Raw genomic sequence first — 21,664 nt, forward strand, 5'->3', positions numbered from 1 at the left:
TGTGCACATACATATATACATACATGTGTGTATACATATAGACAAATGGAATCAATATTATGCTTTCATTGGTATAGATAGATTACATGGAGTATAATGACACATTGTAATTTGTTCTTTATGGGCTTATGATCCTCGGTAGTTGGTACTCCTTGTTGTATTTGAATAAATAATTGACTTCTTAATGCAATGAGGCTAGCAAATAATCATGTTGTATCTCGATAGGTGATAGTTGATATTTCATAACTGATAGTGTTTAAATTGTCCACATTTCAGGTCACTAATGGATCCTATGGAGAGTATAGAGGTCCAAGGAAGCATAGTTAGGAAGACCACATACACCCACATTCTCACAATTCTTTTTGCTTTTGTTGGCATAGCCAAAGTACTGGTAGCCCGAGAAGGTAGTCAAATGGGTAAACGAATAAGAAAAGGAAATTTCTTTTGTAGAGACATTATTCATTCGAATGAGGTGGATTGTCATGATCAGATTCGGATGAGTAGGGCAGCCTTCTTTTCTCTAGCTCGTATTCTGAGGCTGAAAGGAAGCTTGAGAGATACGATCCACTTGAAGTTAGAGGAACAACTAGTGATGTTCCTCCACACCCTTGGGCACAATCTAAGGAACCGCAAGATTGCCCATAACTTTGGGCACTCAGGAGAGACAGTCAGTCGGTACTTCCACAAGGTTTTGATGGCTATCTTAGCCCTTCACAGAGATTACTTCATACCACCTAGTCCAGGCACTCCTCCTGAAATTAGTGGGAAGGATCGTTTTGAACCATTCTTCAAGGTAAATCACACATTATTACAAGTTTATTGTCTAGAATGTTGTCCTTATCTTATTATTACTTGAGCATACATTTGATCAGTGTATCATATCCCACAGGATTGCATTGGAGCCATCGACGGTACCCATATTCCAGTGCGAGTTGATGTCGACATACAGGGTAAATATCGTGATAGAAAAGGGAACCTATCGCAAAATGTTATGGGTGTCTGCTCCTTTGATTGTAAGTTTCAGTATTGCCTTGCTGGTTGGGAAGGCTCTGCTGCAGATAGCCGTGTTCTAGCCTCAGCTCTATCCAGATCAGATCCACTTGTAGTTCCCCCTGGTAAGCCAAATCACATTTTAATATACTCAAGGTTATGCTAAATGGTTCAAGTATTGACAATATACTTTCTTTATATAGGAAAATATTATCTCGTGGATGCTGGATATCCAAATGCACCTGGATTTCTCGCTCCTTATCGGTGTACACGCTACCACTTGAAAGAGTGGTCAAGAGAAAACCCAATAAACTCTGCACATGAGTTGTTCAACCATCGACACTCCTCTCTTAGAAATGCAGTAGAACGTACATTTGGTATTCTAAAGCAGCGTTTTCCAATCTTAAGACATGCAACGTCTTATGATATCATGACACAATCCTATATTGTTTTAGCATGTTGCATACTTCACAATTTCATTACGATAGAGGATGGCCTTCCATCGGAAGAAGCTATTGAAGAGGAAGATGATCGTGATGGGATAGAGGTGCCACTACTTGAGACATATGGGTTGTCTCAGGAGGATAGAAATGAGTGGGCCCAATTTCGAGAAGATATAGCAAATAGGATGTGGGAAGATTATAGATCTCGAGAATAAATGATTTATTAGAAGGCAATGTGCTTTATATGATTAAATTGATGTATGCATATACAATGATGGTGTTTGATTTCGTTATTCTAATATCAGTCTTTGCTACATTCTAATTAAATAAAAAGAACATTAACTTTCAATTTCACACCTACATTATGTACAAAAATTGTTGATCATATCTGCAATACACAATTCAACTTGAAATATAGATTACATTGATTTAAATGCAAGAAAGCACAATTATTATACATCTTTGCATTGAGAAAGTACAATAACATGCTTCATAATGGGGCTCATGACTATTTACTTGCCATTGATATCACCATTTTGTCTTACTGGTAGTTTTTTTTATGTTGATGTGTTATCATCAATTATTGCTTAAAATGTGTATCATCTTCAGTTAAATTCTTTCAAGTTTATTAAATGTTAGCCTCATTGCATTAGGATGTATTAAAAAATGATATTTAAAGTTTATCATCTTCAATTTTAAATGAAATACAGCAAGGAGTACCAAATGATGAAGATCATAAGCCCACTAGTAAGAAGAGAACAACGAATTCGTTGAAAATCCTATTTTTCTGATGTTACTGCTTGCTGCATTCTATTTAAATTTAAAGAGCAATAACTTTCAATTTCAGTCGTATGATTACTTTAAATCGTAATACGTTTACCTATTCAATATGTTAGCCTTGTTCCATTATGACGTATTACAAATTGATAGTTAAAGATTTTCTATGTCAAATTTAAATGAAATACAGGAAGGAGTACACAATGGCATATACCGAGCTCATGATGAGCATGGATGGATCTGATCATGTGAAACAGATGTGTTCTCCCATTACTTTGAGTGATATAGATGGATCCCTCGCTGTGAGCAACAAATCTTCTTCTTCAAAGAAGAAAATGTGGACAAAATCGATGGAACGCAAGTTTTTAGACTTGCTCCTTGAACAAGTCCATCTCGGACGGAAAGGTGAAGGTGGGTTTAAAAAAGAGGCATGGACTGTGATAGAGAGGACATTCAATTCAGCGATGAACTCGAATCTGTCACGAGATCATTTTAAGAATAAGCTAAAAACATGAAAAGTAGGATATAAAGTAATGAAGGACTTGAAAAATACAATTGGGTTAGCTTGGAATGAAGAAACTCAAACTGTGGATGCTGAGGATTCAGTGTGGGATGACCTTTTGAAGGTAGGATCATCTTTGTACTCTTTTCATTGAAGAAATTTTTCCTTCTTATTTTAATAATGAAAAACTTACAACCTAATCCATCTATTAATGCTTATATGTAGAGGAGAGAATTCAAAAATGCAAAAATGTATAAGAGGTCACCTTTCCAATATTTCAATGAATTGGCTGTAATTGTTGGTAATGACATTGCTGAAGGGTTCGCATCTACAACACCCCTTGATGCTGAAGAAGGGCACCCTATGAACGATGCATTTAATGTGCTTGATGAGGATGATACCAATTGTGGTACACCTCTTGATAGCCAACCAGATATTGATGAAGAGTTATATCATTCCAATCAGTCGAGTGCAAGTGCTAGAGGGACTCCTCCACCATCATCATCAAGGAGGGGAAAGAGGAAGAAGACATCTTTGGCTGCATCATTGGATGTGATATGCGAAACTATGAAGGAACTGAAAGATGGCCTCATTAAGCCTCAGATTGTAAAAGTGGATAAATCTGAAGATGATAATATTTTGATTGCTGCATATATTGCTCTCAAAGCTGTCCCTGAACTGAGTCGAGCAATTTTCGTGAAAGCACATGATACCTTCGTGCTTCAACATGAAAGAGCCAAAGGGTTCTTGATGATGGATGAGGTGGAGAGAGTGGAGTGGATTGCAATGACATTTGGTACCATTTAGCTATTTCAGCTACTGACTGGATTGCAATGACTTATGCTGCATGATTACTCTATTCAATGGTTTTGCATTAATCTCTAATAGCACTAAACTAAAACTATATTAATCTCACATCACTATATTGGAACTCATTATTGAGCACATTTTGACTATTTAATTAGTGATCTCTCACAGCACTATACTGGAAGTCATTAGTGAGCATATATTTACTATTTTGTTAAACAGATTTTAAACAAATTGTTATAGCATGTATTGGACTGTTTTGCTAAACAGATTTGAACCATGATAAATTATGTATAGATAAAACCCATGATTGTCATTGATCTTCCATGTATCCATACATAGTTTATGTGTTGGCTGTGTTTAACGGTATTGCATTGATTTGTACATAGTTTATGATGTCATAAGTATGTTGAATGATTTTGCATGGATCTATACATACTTGATATATCCATAGTTTAGTTGTTCATTTCATTGGCATGATTCACTTTGATTAATGGTATTGCATTGATCTCTCACAGCACTATACTGGAAGTCATTAGTGAGCATATATTTACTATTTTGTTAAACAAATTCTAAACAAACTGTTACAGCATGTATTGGACTGTTTTGCTAAACAGATTTGAACCATGATAAATTATGTATATGTCAACTATGTATAGATAAAAGCCATGATTGTCATTGATCTTCCATGTATCCATACATAGTTTATGAGTTGGCTGCGTTTAATGGTATTGCATTGATTTGTACATAGTTTATGACGTCATAAGTATGTTGAGTGATTTTGCATGGATCTATACATATTTGATATATCCATAGTTTAGTTGTTCATTTCATTGGCATGATTCACTTTGATTAATGGTATTGCATTGATCTCTCACAATACTATACTGGGAGTCCTTAGTGAGCATATATTTACTATTTTGTTAAATAGATTCTAAACAAACTGTTACAACATGTATTGGATTGTTTTGCTAAACAGATTTGAACCATGATAAACTATGTATATGTCAACTATGTATAGATAAAAGCCATGATTGCCATTGATCTTCCATGTATCCATACATAGTTTATGAGTTGACTGTGTTTAATGGTATTGCATTGATCTGTACATAGTTTATGACATCATAAGTATGTTGAATGATTTTACATGGATCTATACATACTTGATATATCCATAGTTTAGTTGTTCATTTCATTGGCATGATTCACTTTGATTAATGGTATTGCATTGATCTCTCACAACACTATACTGGAAGTCATTAGTGAGCATATATTTACTATTTTGTTAAACAGATTCTAAACAAACTGTTACAGCATATATTGGACTGTTTTGCTAAACAGATTTGAACCATGATAAACTATGTATAGGTCAACTATGTATAGATAAAAGCATAATTGCCATGTTTTGCTATTATGATTGGCATTATGATATATACAAGTAATCACGTGAGCACATACTGGAATTCATTATTGAGTACATATTGACTATTTTGCTAAACAGATTTGACACAAGCAGCCAGACACTGTTACAAAGTTTAATTGTTCATTTCACTGGTATTGATCTCTCATAGCACCATACTAGAATTTATTAGTGAGCACATATTGACTATTTTGCTAAATAGATTTGAAACAAATAGTTACCACATCTATTGACTATGTTAAGCAAATAGCAGATAGAAATAGAACTATGATAAACTATGTATAGGTCAGCTATGTATAGATAAAAGCTAGTGATATACTTGTAAATTTCATTATTGAGCACATATTGAGCACATATTGATTATGTCTAGATAAAAGCCATGATTGCCATTGATCTATACATAGCTTATGAATTGGCTCTATTTATATGGTATTGCATTCATCTCTCATAGCACTATACTAGAACTCATTACTGGCAAGAAACTGTTACAAAGTTTAGTTGTCCATTTCAGTGGTATTGATCTGTCACAGCACTATATTGGAATTCATTAGTGAGCACATATTGACTATTTTGCTAAACAGATTTGAAACAAACAATATGTATGTACACACATGTATGTATGTACGTACATATGTATGTATTATGTGCATATGTATGTACACACATGTATGTATACATACTTGATCTATGCATTGCATTGATCTCTCACAACACTATACTGGAACTCATTACTGAGCACATTTTTACTATTTTGCTAAGCATGTATGTATGTTTATGTGTATGTATGTATGTACACACATGTATGCACGTATGCATGTATGTATGTGCATATGTATGTACACACATGTATGTACGTATGTATACAAACTTGATCTATGCATAGTTTAGTCATCCATTTTATTGACATGATTGGCATTGGTCAATATGCAGGATAGTTGTTCATTTCATTGGCATTTGCACGATTGGCATGTGAAGTCATTCCAGATGGTTAATTGGCTTTGTGTAATGGTATTGCATTGATCTGTCACAACACTATATTGGAAATCATTACTGAGCACTTTTTTTCTATTTTGCTAAGCATGTATGTATGTATGTGTGTATGTATGTGCGTATGTATGTATGTAGGTGTGTATGTATGTACACATGTATGTACATGTGTATGTATGTATGTATGTGTGTATATATGTATGTCTGTGCATATGTATGTTCACGCATGTATGTACGTATGTATACATACTTGATATATGCATAGTTTAGTCATCCATTTTATTGACATGATTGGCATTGGTCAATATGCAGGATAGTTGTTCATTTCATTGGCATTCGCACGATTGGCATGTGAAGTCATTCCAGATGGTTAATTGGCTTTGTGTAATGGTATTGCATTGATCTGTCACAACACTATATTGGAAATCATTACTGAGCACTTTTTTTCTATTTTGCTAAGCATGTATGTATGTATGTGTGTATGTATGTGCGTATGTATGTATGTAGGTGCGTATGTATGTACACATGTATGTACATGTGTATGTATGTATGTATGTGCGTATATATGTATGTCTGTGCATATGTATGTTCATGCATGTATGTACGTATGTATACATACTTGATATATGCATAGTTTAGTCATTCATTTCATTGACATGATTGGCATTGGTCAGTACATAGTTTAGTTGTTCATTTCATTGGCATTCACACGATTGGCATGTGAAATAATTCCAAAGGGTTAGTTGGCTTTGTTTAATGGTATTGCATTGATCTCTCACAACACGTAGTTTATGATCTCGTAAACGTTTGGTATAGTTGTTCATTGCATTGTTAATTAGAGTTATATTTGAACCATACATACGTGGAATACACAAGGAGTGGCAAATGATGAATGTTCAATTGTAGAACTTGAAAGCATATAGAAATGTGATTTGCTAGATGATTGTATAGTTCATGATTCTGTCCTATGTTATATCTATAGTCCTAATTTTCTTGCATATGTTTTTATTTTTTTGTCTTTTTGTCCCTATTTGATTTCCTATGTATGTTTTCGTTGACAAGATTATCAAAAGTATTGAGGATTTTTGGTAGATGATTGTACAGTCATGATTATGTCCCATGTTATATGTATATTCCTAATTTGCTTGGATATTTTTTTAATTTCTTATTTTTTTTTCCACAGTTTGGTTTCCTGTGTACGTGCTTCTTGACAAGATTGTCAACGATATTGATAAAGTGTCTTTCTCTTGTATTTTTTTATTGCTCTTGATTTGCTAATATTGCAAGACCACACATGCTGATAAAAAATGAGCTATCGGATGATTGTTTACTGTGTTTGTAAACGATCAATATTTCTGATGCCACTCCTTGGTGTATTCCATTAAAAAAATAATCAAGTTTTAATTTTTCAATCATGTTTAGTTCATATATGCAAGATTGACCATCTAACAACACAAACAGTAATGGGAAGATTGAGCAGCATGAGAGGGTTGCCGTCGAATGTGGGGCATAAGGGCATACATCGTGGATTTCTCAGTGTTTTCGTATGTAACGGTGTGTCGTCGAATGTGGGGCATAAAGGCATACATCGTGGATTTCTCAATGTTTTCGTGTTTAACGGTGTGTTTTCACACCACCATCAAATCATGGATATTGTTCTATCAAGTTAGCAAGTTTTCATATTGTAGTAATTATGTGAAATTCATTATTAGAATTTCATGATGTTAAAATATGATTTATATGATTAATGATTTTCATGATCTTTTTTTTTAAATTGCATGTAAAATCTATGTTGCCAAAATTCCACATTTTTTAAGAGCAATTATTAACAAAGCATCATTTTTCTTGTTAAAGTTCTCATCAAATGTTTAATGTATGTGAATGTAAAATGGTATATTTTTTCCTATATAATATTTCACGTAAAATTTAGTTGCATATTTTGTTGAATAATTAACTAACTTAATAAATTTATTAAAAGGGAGAGATACATAGAGGGGCAGAGAGTGCGGGATAAGAAGGGGGGACGGAGGGACAGAGGGAGAGAGTGAGAGAGAGAGAGAGGAGCTTGTGTGTTCCTGCATCTGTAGAAAGGTGTCTGTTGATGTGTGTTTTATGACTCACCAAACAGTAGAACGAAATACTGAAATATCTTATCCTCTCTTGAATATATATCTGTCTATGACCTCATCAAGATCTTCAAATGTCTCCTCCCCAATTGAAAGTATTTTCCAAGTCGAAGATAGCTAGCAAAATCCTTTTGGTCTTTTCCTCCCTCCACAATATCCTTGTGTGCATAAACTCCATTGAAAATGTTCAGTGTTAGAATCAAGTGAGTAGGCCCTTTCAAGCATGGACGGATAATACTCTCCCCTGGCTCTTTATCTGTTAGGAACTTAATGGTTTCATTCTCTTGTTCACTTCGTGAAATGGAATCCTCTTCCGCAAAATATGGATCCTTAACCTCCTTATCCTTATCCTATGCACCTTGATAGTTATCATTCTTTAGTGAACTCTCTTTGCAAGTTAACTCAACTAGGTACTTCACTTTTGTCATAGTTTTCACCCAACAGGTAAGGATGCTGCCTTCTACAATTTTTTCTAAAGGATCTATATCTAGATCATCAGAAAGCTCCTCTTTCAATATTATTCATGTCAAGCTTGATTCCAGATCACAAATTATACGATGATTTTGGACTCTGCGGGGACAATTTTTTTCATTAACAGGGTCTCTTCATTTTCTCCAGTCAGCAGATAAAATTCCTCATCCTGGGATGGCTCTTTATATGGCGATCTCAAATCCTGAAATCTATGTAACAATTCACTCTTTATGTCAGCAAGGGTTTCCTGCTTTTTATTGGATGTCCATTGCTCCACACTTCTAGCATATTCATCAATATCAAGGGCATTTAACAGATCAGGATATTTTTGACATGCTCAACAACCATTTCTTGTGTTTCCTCATCCATATCATCTATATCATGTCCAGCTTCTTCACAATATATGTCCTTAGCCATTTTCTTGGCAAATTCATATGACTTTGGATGAATTCTAGTATCATCCAATGGATCCATAACATGGTTTTCGGATGCTGCTTGTCCATTCCCTCTAACCCATAAAAAAACCAATAGCATTTATAAAGACAAGTGGCTTCATAGCCTCTACAGTTGGTTGTTGTAACTATTACCTGCTCAACAGCTTCATACTTTTCATCTGGAGTAAGGAAATGTTCCAGTGAATGAAACTTCAATGATAATATTTCTTTGTCAAGACTATATAATGTTGCAACCATGGCCAATGGATTCTGAAGATACCGACCAAGAGCCACAACACGCCTCACAATCCCTCTCTGTGTCGGCAACTAGTCTTAAGAGATGCGAGAATTCTCATATAGTGTAGACAATAATTCATCTGCATAAACAACATTTATTGTGTCCAATCCTTCTGCCAAATCACGTGGATGAACACAAACATAGGGAGGGATAGAGAGAGAACACAAAGACACATATTTAGCGGCTAAGTCACAAGGTTCAAGTTTCAATTCGAGTTCGACAATTATGAAGTTCGGATGAACTTGACAATAAATTCAATTCGACGATAAATTTGTCTTACACAATTTTTCAAAAATATATAATATATATGATCACAATTTCCAACAATGGGACAAAAATAACTTCGTACAAATGATTGCATGTATGATTATTTTTAACTTTTCTTTGCTAATAAATAGAATTAAAATAAAAAATAATAATCATTTTATTTATTATTGACTAACAAAATAAAACTGTGAATATTCAAGAATAAATAATAATAATAATGTAGTCTAATTATAAATAAATTAAATCATAAATATTAATACTTTACTCATTCTAATCCTTGTGTTTCACTAATTAAATAAGATTAAAAAAATTTACATCAAATTCCAATTCCAATTAGAAAATGAACAACCAAACGCAACAAAAAGATATTCCTAATCATATTCTGTTCCAATTCCAATTTCTAAATTGGCAACCAAACGCAGAATATGGATTTGAAAATTCATCTTCCGTGTCAACCAAACGGTCCAACTATCTTCCTAAAATACATAACCAGGTTTTCGAAAACCTGGTTATCAGATAACCTGGTTATGAGGAAAATTCATCTTCCCCAACCAAACGGGGCCTTAGAAAACATCGTTTCCCGTAACTATGCTGTACACTTGCACCCTGCGCGGCTGCAAGCGCTAAATAGATTTAGACTGTAACACCTGCTGAGACAAAAGGAATAAGAAATAGAAGAATCGATATATTTCCTGAACGAACGAGAAAAAAATAGATGATTAAGAACAGCGATAACGCCTGAAGTAATAATCTTAACAAATCCCTACCTGCCATTTTAACGTTGACTCGAGAAGCCGGTAGGTTTTCCTTATTGTTCGTTGGGACTGCGTGGGAACAGACAAAGGAAGATGCGGCCACTACAATATTTTATACAAATTCAGATCCCCTTATCTTTGACTGATAAGTCGTCCGAATCTCTTATAAACTTCTGTGACTGCAAGGAAGCAAAGCAAGACAAGATTTCAACAATGGCGGCACCTGTAGTACAGAAGGAGAAGCGCCACGTGGCAGTGTTCCCGTCGGCCGGAATGGGCCATTTCATGCCGCTCCTTCACCTGGCCCGAACGCTCGTAATTCACCACGGCTTCTCCGTCTCCTTCATCACGCCCACTCAAAACGTTTCCCCGACGGAAACTTCACACGTTCGCCGCCTGGCCGCCTCCGGCCTCGACATTCGAGTCGTGGAGCTCGAGATCGAATCCCGGGAAGTCCAAGGCGACCCTTTTTTCGCCCAGTGGGAGGCCACGAAAGCCTCCATGCCTGCCTTCGAGAAACTCCTCACTTCAGATCTGCTGAAACAGAGTACCCCCGTTTCGGCCATCGTAACGGATTTCGTTCTCACGCCCATTCTATCGGTCGCCGCCAAGTTGAACATCCCCAGTTACGTTATGTGCACGTCTTCTGCATTTAACGTGGGGTTAATGCTCTACTTGCCCATTGCAGACGCCCATGGCTTCGATTTCAGTGACCAAAACGCCGTTTTGGAGATTCCCGGGTTTCCTACGTTGCGGGCCGCGCAGATCCCTCAGGCGCTCAAGATCAAAGATCACATTTTTCGCAGGCTTTTTCTCGCCAGCGGAACGGAGGTCCCAAATGCCTCGGCTCTTTTGGTTAACACTTTCGAGGAGCTCGAACAGCAGTCTCTCCAAAGTCTCCGGAACGGACCTTCCCTGCCGCCCGTGTACGCCGTCGGGCCCCTCTTTATGCCATCGGAATATTCCTCCACTTCCGACGAGGATGCCGAGAAACGGTGCCTGGTATGGCTGGACGCGCAGCCCGCCAAGGCGGTCGTCTACGTGAGCTTCGGCAGCCGCTCGGCCATGTCGCCGGCGCAAATCATTGAGCTGGCGCTTGGTTTGGAGATGAGTCAGCAGCGGTTCTTGTGGGTTTTGCGGACATCTGTCGTCGACGGTGCTGACTCAGCGCCTCCACCTCTTCCGCCGGGGTTCCAGGAGCGGATCGGAGAGCGGGGGCTGGTCGTCTGCAGTTGGGTTCCGCAGCTGGAGATATTGAGCCACGTGGCGACCGGTGGTTTTGTGAGCCATTGTGGGTGGAACTCTGTTGTGGAAGGTTTGAGTTGTGGGGTTCCTATTGTTGCGTGGCCTCTGGCTGGTGACCAGATGATGAATGCCGCCATTGTTGTGGAGCAGGTCAAGGCGGGGATTGAGGTGAGGAAGGGGGAAGATGGGATTGTTAGCAGAGAGGAGATTGCGAGTGGTGTGAAGGCGATTGTCGAAAGGGAGGATCTGAGAAGGGCAGCAACCTACCTTCAACAGCGCGGAAGAATGGCCATTGGAGAAGGGGGCTTGTCCTCTAAGAGCCTTCAGGCAGCATTTCAGCTCCTCAACTGAATCAGTGAGTTTAGATGGCATCCACCACGCCATCACATGGTGGGATTAAGAGGGCATTGGATAAATCCTAAACTAAAAAGTCAAACATATAAGGGAGGTTTGGAAAAAAAAAAAACTATTCCCTTTTGGTTAGATATGACGTTTTAGTTTAGGGCCCGTTTGGTTGCTGGCATAGGAATTGAGAAATTAGAATTGAGAATGAGAATGAGAATGCAGATTGTGAATGGGAATTGAAAATTTGATTGGGACTATGTTACTTCCATGTTTGGTTGTACAAAACTGAAAATCTAGAATATGCTAATCTAGCGTTTAGGGCACTGAGAGCTGCTTCATTTATCACCCACCTTGCTTCGTTTATCACTCATGTAACGCTTGATTTCTGCTTCATATAATACCAACACTTGTTATACACACAGCTTCTCACTGTTTTTTGCATTGGCGATGGATCTGTACTGTTGAATTCAGCGAATAGCACTGCGGAAAAGAATGCAACTCCAAATCTAACGCTGAGGGGGGTCTCATTGATGATGCCAAGACTGCTGTAGAAAAGCAATGCCTAGGGGTTGTGTCCTGCACCGACATTATTGCCTTGATGGCCAGAGTTGCAGTATAGATCTCTGTGAAAATGGTTGTGTGAAATCATCTTACCTTCAGATCTGAAACAAGCGGCGGCAAATGATTGACCAGAATACAAGTTGCCGTATGAATTTATGCCATCAAGAGATCTTTGAAGAATTTGACGTGTTTCAAATCGATGTTGTCTTTCAGGGTCGTTGCCTTGAGTACCTCTGGATCGTCTGGTTCGATCTTCATTTGTTTGTCGAGCAATTGGAAGACGGAACAGATTTCAAGCAGTGCCAATATGATTTATTTCATAACCTGCTTAACCATGGATTCGAAAAGATTATACAACTTGGAGGAATGAGATTGGGAATAGGAATAGCTATTCCAATTACAGGTATTTTTGAGAATTGATAAATGCTCATTTTGGGGTCAAAATGGGAATACGTATTCCTATTCCCAATTCTGATTTGACGCCCCAAACAGAGAATACAAAATGAATTCTAATTTTCCATTCCTATTCATGTTGTATTCCAGCAACCAAACGGGCCCTTAGTGTCTAAACGTTTCCGGATTAAGAGTAGGTTGGCTTTTTTTAACATGGGAAAACTAGTAAAAGATAACTCGTAAATTTGAGATATGGGGAACTATTATAGTAGGTAGCTAATAATTTTTAATAATGAAGGAAATTCAGTAATGTGGAAAGTCTTTAAGTTCATGGGTTCAAGAGCAATATGATTACACTTTCAAAGTTTTTTTTAAATTGTGGGTGTTCATGTGAATAATGACTTTATATTAATATGATGCTATTTATAAATGTCTAGAACTCAATTTTTATCTTGCAATTGTTTCTTCCATTTTTTTAATATAATAATGTCACAATAAATTTTCATACAAATAATCCATCTTCATAAATTTCTATACAAATCATCTATCTTCATATTTTCGTAGAAATAATTTTGATTCTTCCTTTACATTAACCTATTTATTCTCCTTCCCCTTTTTATCTCCAAATGTTTCTCTTCCTTCAGCTAGTGTCTACTATCCTTATCATATTTTTTCTTAGTACACTTAGCGCTTTGTGAATGTTTATAAGCTCAAGTGGATTTGAATTTGGGATCATATAAATCGTCTAGTTTTCAATGCATCTTTGGTGGGATTATAATAAGAGTTTCAGTAATAAATTTAGGGAACAAGTCCATGACCATGAGGTAGTCAGAATCAGATTATTCTCTTCCACTTTCATTAATAGAGTCTAAGAATGGTATGTTATTTCCATTTCTTTTTTATCTTTTCTTTTGAAGATACCTTAATTCTAGGAACTGTCCATAGCAAGTCTCATATATATCCTATGTATAATTTATCTCATTACCTCTAATCTTCTGGGTATCATCCTCCTCTTTATTCTTTTTCAGTTTAGTTCTTCATTTTTAATCAAGTAGATATATATTTTCATGTGTTTTGAACTTTCTCCCTTAGGCTTATAATCTATGAGATTGAATGCACTTTCAAGTGCCCTCTTATGTTTATGCTTCTTTCAACACAATTCTCAACTCGTTAGCTAGGTCTTTTCTTTCTCTATTCGTCACAATTTGAGATTCTCACAGTTGGTCACTGATGAGGGGCCCAATTTCAAATTTATTTATAAGAGTATCAAGGATCAATTTCTAACATACTATATTTAGAAGTTTATGTACAATATTATTGTACTCATTTGTCCCAACTCAATATATTTTTTGTCAACGTCTATTTTTATTTGTTCTTCAGCTCAGTCGTCATTATGTAGCTCGACACGCACTATACTTTCTCACTTGACATCAACATGCTCGCTCGACCATTACTACACTCAGCCATTACTACATTCCTTCATAAATTTGCTTTGCAATAACTAACACTCAGCTTAAACTGTTTCACTCAGCTTCTATATAAGTTCCTTAATATTATGCTTCAGCTTCTTCATTGACCGTGCAATACTAACACTCAGTCAAGCTTATCCTTTTGACTTGTTTTAACTCTTTGCTTCATCTAACTATCTTCTTCACTTCATGTATTGATTGAACAACACGTATCTTGTCAAGGACTAACTTATCAAGTGCCCATTGCAATTCCATGATACTTAACACATCTCAACTCAACCTTTCACTAGGTCATCTCATGATCTCTTCTTTTCAAATCCTCTTCATCAATCAAATGATATGACACTCTACATTGTTAGCAAATGTCTCTCTATAGGTTTAATACTATGACTTACCAATAGGTTTGACATCAATGACAACATAACAATTGCTTCAATTGTAGTTTCCAACAAATACAAGTGTTGTGAGTCATTTTCTTCATCTTTCCTCAAAATAGGGAACTTGGCCTTAAACTCAAAATCATATCCAATAGGATTTTTGTGTAGTGTAGTGCCTGCCCCTAAGTCGCATTTCTGTCATCCTTACCAAACTCTTTTAGGCCAATTTATGTTTGATGATTAGTATTATTATTTTAGAGATTATCAGATGTTGTTTTACACTCAGTTTATTATATGATGAGATTACTTGGTACTCTATATTTCACGCATGTATGATGATTATTCAATGTTTTCAGTTATCGATGATGATTAGTTAGATGGTTTATTATCACACGTGCTTTCTTATGGATACTTACCCCATACTGCATGTGTATGGTGTGCCTGTTTGTTTTTATTTATGTATGGTGTTTCTGATGTGGTTAAGGAAGGGAGTCGTAGTCACCTGCTAGTCGGGATCTACACGATGCACCACTTCCTACCATTGTTTGTTTAGCTTAGAATATTGTGTTTGTACATGCGTGGATTTTATGCAGGTTGCAAGTACCGGGTATCGACTTCCCTGAATTGCCAGGATGAGTGTACCCTATCGCATTGTCTCAATGGTAAGAGAGGGGAGATAAACTCTTAAGTCCAATTCCTAAACCCTTTAGCCAATTGTCCTAATTGATAATTAGGACAAGTATCTGAGTTAAGTACCCTCTGAATGCATCAAATGATGTAATTTCGGGATTATAACCTTTTTGTTTTGATTTAGTATGTGTTTTTCTATGTAGGGTTTTCGTATGTTGTTATATGAGTCCTTGATGTATTTTCTATTAATTAAGTCTAATTAAAAAGATTAATTAATGATTTAATTTAATAGAGAATTAATATGATATCTTTAATATTTAATTAATTGAGAAATTAATTAAATAAAAGAATTAAATTTAGAGGTTAAAGTTCAAAGATAAATTTAGAACAAGATAATATTTATTTAATTTAATAATAATATATTTGGAGTTCATTTTTAAATAAATGCTAAATATTATTGTTATTTAAATTAATTAAATATGTTATCAATTAAGTTTCTAAAAGAAATTAAAAGTTGAAAGACATTAAATTATTAAAGGATTTTAGATCGCATGATCTAAACACGAGTTTAAATTTGAGTAATAAATTAAAAGATTAAGTAATAGAAATTAATAATGTTATTTTAATTTCATAAAGTGCACATGAGATTAAAGTAATAAATTAATTTAAAATAGAAGTCAAGTAGAATATTAAATAAAGTTATTTAATAAATCAACTTAATGTGCATAAAAGATGAATGCAAAATAAAAGAAAAGATAATAAAGGTTAATTTGGAGTTAACTCAGTTGTGCAAAGAGTCTTCTCGGGTGAACGCACAATTAAGTGGCCCAGTTTGAGGAGAAAATTTTCTTATCACAACATTGGAGGTTCATTCTTGGGGGACACAAATTGGGACACGTATTTGGACGGAAATTTTTGGGAGACTACTTTTGGAAGCAAATTTTAGAAGGCTGAGACCAAGAAAGTTTTCCAGAGGAAGGATATTGAGGGAAGCGAATTCTCTTACAGTTCCTGGAGATTGCATAATAGCATCAGGATCAGGTAGGGTCTTGTGCTTTTGATTATCGATTTATTACGCAATTTTTCTTTCCTGTCTTCTTCGTGTCTGGGGTTTGTAAATCTGAATTCTCTGTGATGAGTGTTTAAACATTACAATATTGGAATTATGAGAAGCTTGGCAATAAACTTCTGTATACATGAGATCTAAATGGGAAGGGTTGAATTTTAGACTGAAATTTTAAAATAGAAGTTCGAATTGACTATATTTCTATACCAATTTAATGAAAGAGGCAATTCTTTAATATAATTATATATTATATATTAAGGAGGAATTGAGTTAGTTTATATATATATATATATATATATATATATATATATATATATATATATATATATATATATATATATATATATATATTTAAATGAAATTAAATTTCATTTAAAAAATAAAAAATAAAATATATTTATAGAAATCGATTTAAAAACAAATCGTTGTTTTTAAACAAATATATATAAAATTAATGTTTTAAGTGGGGGGGAGGGAATCACCTCGTACCCACCCCCACTGCCAACAGCCGACAGTACCTGTGTCGCAGGTACTGCGACAGCAACTACAGAGTACCTGCCGTCGCAGGCCCTACGACCGCAGGCCTGCGGCAGAGCCGACGGGCTTTAAACGTGGGTTTTAAAGGCTTTTTTTTATTTCATTTTTTTATATTTATAAATTTTACTATTTATAAAAAATAAATTTTATTTTAATTAAAATTTTTAATTAATAAATTTTTAATATATATTAATTAATAAATATTTTAATCTTTATTAATATTTAATAATTAAATAATAATACATTTAACATAGTTTGTAAATATTAATTTATTAATAATTTTGGGTTAAATATTAATAAATTAACAATTAATAAATAGATTAAAATAAGTAATTAGAACAAATGATTATTGATTTATTTAATTAAAATTAGTTTAATTAAAGTTAATTAATAATGAATATTAATTGATTAAATGGTAGATTTGGAATATTGACTTAATGGAAGTTATTATAGAAATGGGTTAATCGTAAGGGGTAGTTATGAAAACCTAGTTACTTGAATTCGACATTAATCTAAAACATAAACCTTACCTTAACTCAATAATATACTTTCAAATCCAATCTCTGAGACTTTGATGTTTTCTTTGTGCTTTGAGTGTTATGGGATTGGTTTAGCGTTGACTAGTTTAGGTTGTTACCAGAGGCTCGGGGTTGTGAATGTGATGTCATGATGATTTGGTCTCGATCTTTCTTAACCTGACCATGTTAATGTGATGAAGTTCTCTATGGCATGATTGTATTTACTGTTTGTTATTACTTTCCAGTTCCTTGTATGAAGTTGAGGTGTATGTATTTGAGATACCTAACTTAACCATTTTCGAGTCTTGATCAGTTATATTTGATGACCATTTTTGAGTCTCGATCAGTTATACTTGGATTTCTTTTCGGTCGCTTGAGAGGACTGAAGTGTTTGTTATATTCTTGATGATGTCATGTTTTGACTTGACCATTTTGGAGTCTTCGATCAGTAGTGTAATTTACTATTGGGATACTTTCTGGTTGCTCATTGGAGAACCATTGGATTTTGTGATTTATCATGGATGCCTTCAATTGCTAATAGAGAACTGTCATGATCATATGATTATTATTGGATGCTTATTTGTTGCTCATGAAGAACTGATGTAGTTTTGTGGCTTATCTTTTATGATGTCTTTTCAGTTGCTTGTATAGGACTGAGGTGGTTTTATTATGATTCTTTGATTTATGATTTCATGAGCCTAGGGTAGGTTATCTATGTGTAGTGTCGGGAAGTGGCTTGCAATGGGGATCGGGGCCCTAAGAGGCTACCTGGAGTAACCCATTGTAAGTTGTTTTAATAAGTGAAAACATTTACACTAAATGAGGGAAAATGAACCTAACAAGATAATTGTATGTTCTCTCCCATGCCTTGAGTGCTAGTACAGACTAGGATGGGGTAGAGAGAACGCTTGGTTATGACCTTGCATTCCATAGTATGCCTCGTCAGTACGAGAGGATACTAGTGGCCGCAGGGATCAATAGGGACCCAGGATTCCTAAGAGATTGCTCAGGTAACTTCTACGTGACTTTTGCGATGACACTTTTCCGCTTGCATATTAGGTTTCCTATGTGTCTTGTGGTACCTCTGGGATTTAGATGTCGATCTTTTTAGGAACCCTTGAGTTAGCATACTTATAGGATTTCGTGGACTTAGAGAGTATTTATGATTATAGGTTTTGTTATCCTATTTGGGACTTGAGACTATCTCCTCAGCGCGGTGGGAGTGGACCATTTAGGTTCCACACGGTCGGGTGGTAGTGCTTTTACTCTTACCATTGAGATCTGTTCCGTGGTCACCGTGGCTGGAGTTTTCGTGATTGGCATTTACCTTCACTATGTTCTTGGATTATTATGATGGATGGTTAGATTTTATGATAGATGTTTTATCATTATGGATGTATGGATGTATCATGTATGGGGAATAGTTTCATATATTTTTACTGTACTTTGTATTATGGATTTGAGGATGTTGTATCTTTATATTTACATATGTATATTCTTTTAAGCCTTTCATACCCTGTGACTTGTACAGTGGATGATTGAGCATTCTGAATTAATTTGCCGAGAGGCATTCGGAACAAATGTATTATATGGACATGGGACTTCTGATTATTCTTTCATATGTATGTGATAGTTGTTAGACTTAGAATTAATTAAATTTAAACGTGACTCAACGTCTTGGGATCCTTAAGAAATGTAACTTGCAAAGTATGGTTATCGATGATTACATGTTATTGCTTCCGCTACTATGTGTTTGATGTGTATGTTATACATTCTTACTTTAAAAAAAAAAAAATGTTTAGCAAACTTAGTGAAACTTTAGGTTAATTCTTTTGGGTCCCTTGGCGGGGCGTTACATGTAGAATCAACAATGGGGATCTTGTGGCTTGTTTGAGTATTTGAACATGTTGTTAGGATTTCCTAGAAGGGTGTGAGATTTTGTGGGAGTTTGGAGGTGATCATAGGGAGGAATAGAGGTGTGTGGGAGCTTCAACACACTTTTTGGAAATGCTCTATGTATCAAGTGGTATTAGAGCACAATATTGATCTATGCTAAAGGAAGGTTTTATGTCAGAAGAAGAATCAAAAGGACAAGTGTCAATAATGGTTACCAATGCATAACTTGATAAGAAAGTGAAAGAGCAAGACGAAGAGAATAAGTGGCTTGGAGAGGAATTGAAGAGGGTAAAAGGCCTAGTAGAAGTAGTAATGTACTTAAGAATATCAATTTTTCACAATCTATGAGAGTTAGATTAATAATATTTCTGGTATCAATTTTTCACAATCTCTGAGAGTTAGATTAGTAATATTTCTGGTATCAATTTTGTAAAAAAAATTAATCACATTTAGGATCACACTTTGTAATCCATCATCAAGATAGTAATAGAAAGCTCAAAAAGATGTAAAATGGTCAGCTGCAAACCTTAGTTGAAATTTGTTCTATATTTTCCATTTATTCTTATGAGAGATGGGTTCTTGTGAACCACTATTCATGAAACATGGCTGAATGAGATGGACTCAAAAACTACATAGTTGATTCCTAGTAGCAATATCATAATTTGACTTATTGTAAAAACTATTGCTACTTATCAATTGATGGGCTTAAGGGCCTTAAAATTAAAGGTTCATAAGGTATGTACACTTTTTGAAGGTTTTGCAAATGATGTTTCTAGGAAAGTCGGATTAACCCTTTAGAAACTTCATGGTTTAGTATGCTTGAGCTAGATTAGTACTAGGATGAGTGACCTCTTGGGAAGTCCTGATGTTTCACCTCTATGAGAAAAACTTTGATGAAAGGAGTGATAATTATTTGATTCATTCTCATAATGAGAGCTAGGTTCCTATGAACCAATGCTCATGAAACATGGGTCAATGATCTTGATTCAATGAATCCTGATAATAATATTATAATTTTCACTTATTGTAGAAAATATTTCTACATATCTATTGATAAGATTAAGGGGGCCTTATAATAAATGGTTTATAAGGTACTGCACTTTTTAAAGGTATTGTAAATGTGATTGCAAGAAAAGTGAGACTAACGTTGGAGGAAACTTCATAGTTAAGCATACTTTAGGTGGAGTAGTACCAAGATAAGTGACCTCCCAAGAAGTCTTGGTGCTTCACCTCTATGAGCATCACCTAGATGAATTAAGTACTAAGTGTTCCATTTATTACCATGTGAGATGGGCTCCTGTGAACCACTACTCATGAAACATGGGTCAATAGTTTGACTCAAAAACTACAAAGTTGAATACTAATAACAATATCATGATCTTATTTGCTATGGAAAATATATACTATTTATTAATTGATGAGCTTAATGTTGGGTGATACGACGCACTCCCCTGCCCATAGGTGGTTAATTATGTGGTGTTCCATGTTCACTAACAGTCATGGCTTTTGGTGCAACGGAAAATGGTTCCTACAATTGGTATCAGAGCCTGGTTTTGGCTTGATCATGGGTTCAAATCTCCCTAGTGCCTTCCCGACCCGCGTAAGCACCTGGTATGTGTGTTGAGGGGGAGATTGTTGGGTGATACGACGCGCTCCCCTGCCCACAGGTGGTTAATTATGTGGTGTTCCATGTTCACTAATAGTCATGGCTTTTGGTGCAACGGCAAATGGGCCCTACAGTGTTGCACACATTGCATAATATTGTTATATTTTATTATTTTATTTTATCATGTAATGTTCCACCTAGATGGACGTGCAACATGTAAAGATTCCCATGAAATATTCTTGATGAGTTGTATTGTAACATTGTGAAAATATTTCATGTAATAATTTAATATTGGAGAAAAGAATTAATGGTTTTAGCACATGGTTTATGTAATACCACTTGGTGGTTTTTGTGGGACTTGCTACTATAGAAGCAGCCACAAGGGTAGTTGTTGTAAAGAGTAAGAGTGAGAAAGGCAAGAGTTGAGCAGGACAAGGCTTGACAAGTTAGCCAAGGGAGCATTTGTGAAGGTTGGAAGCATGGCATGGGATGTGTGGATTCATGCTTGTTCACATAGTTTTCTCGGTTGTGGCTATGGCCATGAAGGCTTCCATGGTTGTATGGCAATGGTATTTTTGTTGAATAATATATGGTGATGGATGCTTTTGGAGGCTGGGTTTTTTTCCCTCAATGAGGGTTTCCCAGGGTATATCTTGTGTCACATTTTGTGGGTATGTTTTCTATTCTCTTGCATGTGGATTTTAGTTTCATGTTTATTTCAGATCTATTATGGGTTATGTGGAA

The 21,664-nt window shown here is 35.5% G+C and overlaps 2 protein-coding genes across 2 annotated transcripts; both read left to right on the forward strand.

The window, feature by feature from the left end:
• Positions 1-406: 406 nt before the first annotated feature.
• On the forward strand, positions 407-1,346 carry LOC149577176 (uncharacterized). Its single transcript, XM_089828854.1, has 2 exons — positions 407-793; positions 890-1,346. The coding sequence occupies exons 1-2, from the start codon at positions 413-415 to the stop codon at positions 1,154-1,156; spliced, it is 648 nt and encodes a 215-aa protein (XP_089684980.1). The 5' UTR covers positions 407-412; the 3' UTR covers positions 1,157-1,346.
• Positions 1,347-10,488: 9,142 nt separating this feature from the next.
• On the forward strand, positions 10,489-12,284 carry LOC149577177 (UDP-glycosyltransferase CGT-like). The gene has a single exon (XM_089822614.1). The coding sequence runs from the start codon at positions 10,491-10,493 to the stop codon at positions 11,871-11,873; it is 1,383 nt and encodes a 460-aa protein (XP_089678740.1). The 5' UTR covers positions 10,489-10,490; the 3' UTR covers positions 11,874-12,284.
• Positions 12,285-21,664: the final 9,380 nt, after the last annotated feature.

Source organism: Cupressus sempervirens, chromosome 1, assembly GCF_028749045.1.
Source record: "Cupressus sempervirens isolate cs-2001-9-10 chromosome 1, ASM2874904v1, whole genome shotgun sequence".
In the NCBI taxonomy this organism is placed as follows: Eukaryota; Viridiplantae; Streptophyta; class Pinopsida; order Cupressales; family Cupressaceae; genus Cupressus; species Cupressus sempervirens.

What these genes read in the sequence shown, in the direction of transcription:
- LOC149577176 (XM_089828854.1), top strand. Translation starts at nt 413, where the DNA reads ATGGGTAAACGAATAAGAAAAGGAAATTTCTTTTGTAGAGACATTATT. An exon ending in GTTTTGAACCATTCTTCAAG is followed by an intron (nt 794 to 889) that starts GTAAATCACACA and finishes CATATCCCACAG; the next exon opens with GATTGCATTGGAGCCATCGA.
- LOC149577177 (XM_089822614.1), top strand. Translation starts at nt 10,491, where the DNA reads ATGGCGGCACCTGTAGTACAGAAGGAGAAGCGCCACGTGGCAGTGTTC.